Source organism: Gekko japonicus, unplaced genomic scaffold (assembly GCF_001447785.1).
Source record: "Gekko japonicus isolate JY-2015 unplaced genomic scaffold, Gekko_japonicus_V1.1 scaffold1431, whole genome shotgun sequence".
Classification (NCBI taxonomy): Eukaryota; Metazoa; Chordata; class Lepidosauria; order Squamata; family Gekkonidae; genus Gekko; species Gekko japonicus.
The window spans coordinates 79,309-86,296 of record NW_015172046.1 but is presented as its reverse complement, the minus strand read 5'-3'; the positions used below and the strand labels follow the sequence as shown (position 1 = coordinate 86,296).

The 6,988-nt window shown below is 46.4% G+C and overlaps 1 protein-coding gene across 1 annotated transcript in view; it reads right to left on the bottom strand.

Annotated features, from left to right (window-relative positions):
* LOC107118394 (high affinity cAMP-specific and IBMX-insensitive 3',5'-cyclic phosphodiesterase 8A-like) overlaps positions 1 to 6,988 on the bottom strand; it is a 60,119-nt gene that overhangs the window by 28,732 nt on the left and 24,399 nt on the right. Inside the window, exons 6-7 of the mRNA XM_015420719.1 lie at positions 4,234 to 4,312; positions 1,132 to 1,269 (exon numbers count right to left, since the gene is read on the bottom strand). Of these exons, the coding sequence (XP_015276205.1) occupies positions 1,132 to 1,269; positions 4,234 to 4,312 (217 nt within the window). The remainder of the gene's footprint in view (positions 1 to 1,131; positions 1,270 to 4,233; positions 4,313 to 6,988) is intronic.

Here is a 6,988-nt window from a genome sequence, read left to right as displayed (position 1 = left end):
CGAGGCCTGTTGTTCTCTTGCTCTCCCCCTCCCTGCACATCTTCCTGCTGAAAAAGCTGTGTGTGGGGGGGGGGCAGTAGTTTCAGCACTTGATATGGTGTGGGGGGACACACACAAGCGAATCTCAACCTGCCGTCCTGCATGCGCAATCACCATCAGGCCCTGAAAGCAGTTTTAGGCCCTGGTCACACGGGCCCCATATCGCGCGGGGGGGGGGGAGGCATGGCTGTTTGCCCCAGAGCGAACTATCGTGCGGCCGCCGGATCAAACATCCCGCCAACGTCCCGTGGTTTGGGGGGACGTGCTGATCATACGTCAATCCTGCGGCGCGGCGGGAGGTTGTGTGTGTTTAACCGAAGTGTGCGCATGCGCCGTTGGGTGCTTGTGCGCATCCCGTGGAGACTTGGGGAAAAAAACCTTTTCGTGACGGGACATGGGTGGGCACCGGATGCCACGAGCTACCACCGGAAACGTGATCAGACGCCTGCCCTTGCCCTGGTACCTCGGAGGTATTAGTTTTTTACGGCGCATCTTCGGCGGGAAGCCTCGGGTTAGCCACGGGAGCTCTACGCTTCCCAGATGTTGCGGTTTGATTGTGCCCGTAAAATCCGCCTATCTTCCGTCTCTGTAGCGTGGCTAATGCTCCGTGTGACCACAGCCTTAAATCACTTTAAAATGGGGGTGGCTCATCTAGTCTGGCCCTTTGTCCCCCCAGGCAGCTGCAGGGCCCACTTGCCACTACTAAAGGCTTTGTGGTCTCAGGTGCCAAACGTTATGCTTCCTACTGGTGAGCACCAAGAAAATATCCAGTTTGAACCTAAGGTTTGGTTCACTGGTTGTGCTCCAACACACACACACGTTTGAGAGAATTCAGGTGGGCACCTTAAAATTCCTACAGTTGAAGCCCAGCAGCATTCCATTGCTCACACTGGCTCTTCGGGCTAATTACCAAGTGAATAGAAACTGAGCAGTAACTTGGCAGAAACAGCTCCTAGGGATTTTGAAAAGCCACAATACATTGCCTGTTTTACAATACGTAATTTGCTTTAATAACTTGTAAACTTCACAAATCTCCACAAACTGAATGAATGAAACTGATAACACATACACAAAATTATCTAGATACCTTACCTTTTCGATCTTGATGCAAGAATTAATAGTTTCAAGGAGATCAGCTTTTTTTTCATTTGTAGGCACTTCTGTTAATTCCTTTCCTATCAATTCACCTTTTTCATATTCCATCATTGTTTCAAATGCAGGATTTATGTACTGCGGGAGGAGAAAAAAGAACATAAGAACATGTTGGATCAGGCCAAAGGCCCATCCAGTGCAACACTCTGTGTCACACAGTGGCCAGAAATACCAGTGCCATCAGGAGGTCCACCAGTGGGGCCAGGACATTAGAAGCCCTCCCACTGCTGACCCCCCCAAGCACCAAGAAGACAGAGCATCACTTGCCCCAGAGCCCCTATCTATACCTTGTGGCTAATAGCCACTGATGGACCTCTGCTCCATATGCTTATCTAATTCCCTTTTGAAGCCGTCCATGCTTGTATCTGCCATCACCTCCTGTGGCCGTGAATTCCATGTATTAATCACTCTTTGGGTGAAGAAGTACTTCCTTTTATCCATTCTAACCCGACCGCTCAACAATTTCATTGAGTGCCCACGAGTTCTTGTATTGTGAGAAAGGGAGAAAAGTACCTCTTTGTCTACCTGCTCTATCCCATGCATAATCTTATAAACCACAATCATGTCTCCCCTCAGTCGTCGTTTCTCCAAGCTAAAGAGCCCTAAGCACTTTAACCTTTCCTCATAGGGAAAGTGTTCCAACCCTTTTATCATTCAAGTTGCCCTTTTCTGCACTTTTTCCAAAGCTATAATTTCCTTTTTAAGGTGTGGTGACCAGAACTGCACACAGTATTCCAAATGAGGTCGCACCATTGATTTATATAGGGGCATTATGATATTGGCTGATCTGTTTTCAATACCCTTCCTAATAATCCCCAGCATAGCATTGGCCTTTTTTATTGCAGTCACACACTGTCTCGACATTTTCAGTGAGTTATCTACTACAACTCCAAGATCTCTCTCTGCCAGTTCAGACCCCATCAATGGCTCCAATGTGCATCACCTTGCACTTGGCCACATTGAACCCCATTTGCCATTTTGACGCCCACTTGCCCATCCTTGACAGATCCCTTTGGAGTGCCTCACAATCCTCACTGGTTTTCACCACCCTGAACAACTTCATATCATCCGCAAATTTAGCCACTTCACATTTAACCACATTTAACCACAGATCACTCCAGGGAAACCAGTGCTGGGGGGGATTACAGATCCACCCATGCCCCAATCAAATTTTAAATCTTGCAATACATTTCTCAACAGAAATGTATTGCAGAGAAATTTCTGCAATACAAATTCCTTTTCCATATTACATCCTAAAACAGCTATTTTGATTTTCACCTCCCCTCCCCCCACATTATGGTCAGGATTTGTGAATGTGTTTTCCAAATCTTGGCAGGAGCTCGTGGAATTGAGAGAGTAAGCCATGGCACAGATCAATAAAAACTACAAGACTGATCACAAACCAGGTGACACAGCAACGCCTTAAAATATTCAGCATAGCAATGCAGACACAAATTGCACTGTGAAAAGTCTTCAGAACTTGTGACTCAGCAAAACGGGCTCTGCTCACCAGCCGTACCTTGCAGCTCACTAATCGCTTAATAAACTCCCTGGCTTCGTTGGGCTGGCAGGCAGTGCTCAGCAGAGAGGGGCCACAGCTCAGAGGCAGAGCCTCTGCCATACATGCCTCCCCTCGTAGAAGCTGGAGGAATCAGAAGGGGAACCAAGGCAGCCATGCCTCCTCCTGTCCCAGAAGGGCCTCTCTCTCAGCCTTAGGGCTGATCCGGCGGGGGAAACATGCTCCCCGGCCGAACCATTCCTCCGTATAACGCACCATGCCGTCGCCAGGAAGTGACACTGGGTGACGCTCTGGCAATGGGACTGAAAACACAATGGTACCATCGAGTTTCCAGCCCCATTGCCAGAACGTCGCCCAGCGTCACTTCCTGGCGACGGCATGGCACAGCGTGTCTGTTGTCCCCGCGGGAATGATCCTGCGAAGACGTCTGTGTCCCCCGCCGAATCACGGTAAGTACTTGGGAAGCCTGCTCAGCCTATCAGAAGCAAAGTTGAGACAGAGAGGCCCCCTCTATCAGCTATGGACCTATTTCTATTTGTCTGTTCCCCGCTCAGAAGCATTTCTTGCAATGCCCTCTCCAACCAGTTATTACATAATTGCCATATGATCCTAAACAATTGGGCAAACAAGGCCCATGACCTAAGATTGGCACCTGGAACCCACCTCTGGGTTCTCTCAAAAACAGAGTTAAGTCTGGTCAGTATGCAGGGCAGGGCTTTCTTGTTGTAGCCCCTCAGACTCTGGAATCCCTTGCCTTAAAGGGAGGCACCTTGCCCCCTAATTGTTTTTGGCTTTCAAGAGCCTTTTAAAGACTATGATTTTACTGAGTATGCTTGGTGGCTTTATTCCCCAACCAGAAGCTTTTGTCTTCTACTATTGACTTGCTGGTTCTAATAGTTTTATTACTCACTGACAACTGTTAAGCTTGCCTGGCATTTGTGCTGCTACTGATATTTTTAATTTTTTTAATTAAAATAACTCATTATTATTATTTTTAATTCAGTTCTTATACTGTAAGCCACCTTGAATGATAGTTTTTATTAAAATACAAGAGATCCATCTCCTAAAACAAAATAAGCCAGCTTGAGATCTAAGAGTCTTCCTCTTATTTTCTTATTTTCCCAGCCCTTTTGGACTGTCAAACAGGATCCCAAAACCCGTCTATCCAACCACCCAGTTTTCGATGAACATCAATTTCAGCTTAATAAGCCAATGCTTAATAAGCATTTCACATTATAACACTAAACAGAGTTTATACCCATCTAAATCCAATGAAATCATTGAGCTTAGAACTCTGTTTAGGATTGCAATGTAAATCTATTATAACATTTAGATGGAAATATCTCTTATCCAAAGTTCATCCAGGAAACAAGGTTCAGCAAAGAGACCAGATTCTACTGCCATTTTGTGAAAATGAAAAACAAAAATTATATCTGGCCAACTAGCCTTCTGAACTGGAAATGATTGTAGAAAAGCCATAGAAAAATCTTTGACACTCCTAAGAAAAAAGAAACAGAACAAACCTGAATTACATGGTCTTCACTTGTGATCTCAATGGCTTCTTGACTCTTCTCTAATGCTGTAAATATTGAATTACAAGCCCTGAAAACACAAGGTGCAAGCTAATAAGAGCTGAGTGGCATAACATGTCATTTCTGGAACTTTTAAAATTATAGACTATTTATAGGCAGGGTATGAGCTTTCTTGAGTCACTGCTTACTTCTTCAGATACCTGGTGAGAAAGATGGTATCCGTTTGTACCTGTGCAAGTTTCTTCATAAGGTTGATGGATTTCTATTCTGTACGGCTAAATGTGGTGCTTTCCATGGAGACAGATCAAGATGGGTGGCCATGTTAGTCTGTCTGTAGCAGAAGAAAAGAGCAAGACTCCAGTAGCACCTTAAAGACTAACAAAATACGTGGCAGGGGAGGAGCTTTCGGGAGTCAGTGCTCACGTCTTCAGATACGGAATGGAAACCCATCAACCTTATGAAGAAACTTGCACGGGTACAGATATCATCTTTCTCACCAGGTATCTACAGAAGTGAGCAGTGACTCATGCAAGCTCCTACCCTGCCACATATTTCATTACAGGTGCTACTGGACTCTTGCTCTTTTCTACTGCTACAGACAAACAAGGCTACCCAATCTTGATCTATCTTAAAAATTATGTTCATACAGAAACAAATTACAAGAAGACTATGGGTCTGGTCACACGGACGTTTAGTGCGGGATTCGCTGCTGATCCCTCCCGCATTAAAGGTTCCTGTCTACATAGGCAAACCCGCCTCCTGCACAGAAGCCTGCAGAGTCCCGCGGTTTCCGCTCTTTTATCCGTGTTTTTTTTGACACCCGTTGGGACAGGTGTTTTCCGATATTTAGCGCTTTGTATCCGCGGTTTTGGTATCTGGACAGCAATCCGCCGTGACCGCGCTACCCTCCCCCGTTTTTTTTGTGTGTGTGTGTGTGTATGTTTCCGGTTTTAGTTATGCGCTTGTGCAAACAGGCGCTAGCTTTTATTTTGGTCTTTTTAAAACAAAACACGCTAATGAAGGAGTAAGCCCCACTGAGCTGACTGCATTCCACTGCACTCCGTCGGCTGCCTCGCAAGCAAGCGGCTCTCGTCTCGCCCCCTCCTCCTCCCCCCCGTTCATTTTGCTGCTGATATCTGACACACAAGCTGCCAGGCAGCAGCAGCAGGGGAGGCAAAGCCGGGGGAGGGGAGGCGAGGCGGCAAAGGCGGCTCTGGTTCCTGGTTACTCTCCCGCTTACTCATTGCTGGGAGGTGGGGGGGCGCAGCAGACTGAGCGCCCCTCTCAAGTTACTTCCAGCGCCGACGAGAAAACTGTCAGTACAACACACTGGACGCCGTTTAAGAACAACTGCTGCCCCCCCACCTCCTCCTTGGTCTAGCTCTCCCTTCCCGAGTTTCCTCCTTCCCTTCTGCATAGAAAGCCAGGAGTCTTCGACTGTTGACAGGAGGAATTAATTTTAATTAGTTTGTATGTACGCCCAAGCGCATGGAAAGACAAGCGCATGCGCAGGTGTTTTTTTAAAAATACCCGCGCCGTCGTGAGGACGGCGCGGTGTGTGAACACTAAATTGCGCGAGTGAAGCGGAAGACAGAGGGACCGTCTAACCACCTCCAAGCAATATAGAATGTCCCGGATATAAGAACTGCAGGACAACTAGCGCGGTAAGAGGTCCGTGTGACCAGACCCTAATAGTAGCAAATCTGATTGGGTGAATGACCTTCTGCTGCCCACAACTTAAAGAGAAGGAAAAGAAGACTGAACTTGTGCATATTTTACTCAGAAGCTTATTGTAGACTTTACAGTAGGACTTAGGACTGAAAGTGACCATCTTCCTATTCTGCTGTCCTTTCGATCTAACTATGAGATCGACAAGCAATGTATTACCAGTCCAGTGGAATTCAACTTGTCCCAACACAAGAAAATAAGTTGTTCCTCTTCCTCCCTGGAACAGATCTCCCTCTGGATGTCTGGTCCCCAGGGTTTGGAGCTAAAGCGTAATTTAATTGAAGCGGAGTCATGGGAGAGGACACTTTTGGTTTATAATTCTATAGTTAATATTTCTTCCTTCACCAAACCAGTGGGCTCTAATAGCCAAACCAGCCAAGCTAGTCTCTCAAATGCCTGGTTTGACAGTGAATGCCTGCATCTTAAAAGTAAACTTAGGCAATCCTTCCGCCAAATCCAGCAAGGAACTTTTGCCTATTCCCCTAATCAGTTTTTTTAAGCTCAAAAGAGAATATGGCCAACTGCTAGCACAAAAAAAACATGTCTTTTACCTGAACAAGTGGGCCAGATTTTTTGAAGCTGCCCGAGCTAATGATACTCGAGCCTTCTGGCTTTTGGCTGGTAAACTTAACTCCCCAACTGGAGCTGCCCCTCCTTGTACTATCCCTTCGATCAGATGGTTTTCCTATTATAGTGACCTGTTCAACGAGCCTTCTGAGCTGGATATGAACAATCTTGGATTGATACCTTCTGACATTCCGAATTGGCCTCCCGTTTTGCAGGATGAAATTGCGGAACTAATTGGCTCTCTCAAGTCTAATAAGGCCCCCGGCCTAGATGGGCTCCCTGCGGAGATACTGAAAGGCAACATTGATTGGTGGTCGTGTTCCTTAGCCCACCTGTTTACTTTGATTGATCAGTTTGGTATTCTTCCTAACTCCTGGCTGAGTGCTGTTGTCGTCCCGATTTTTAAGAAAGGGGATCCCAATAACATTGACAATTATAGACCAATTAGTCT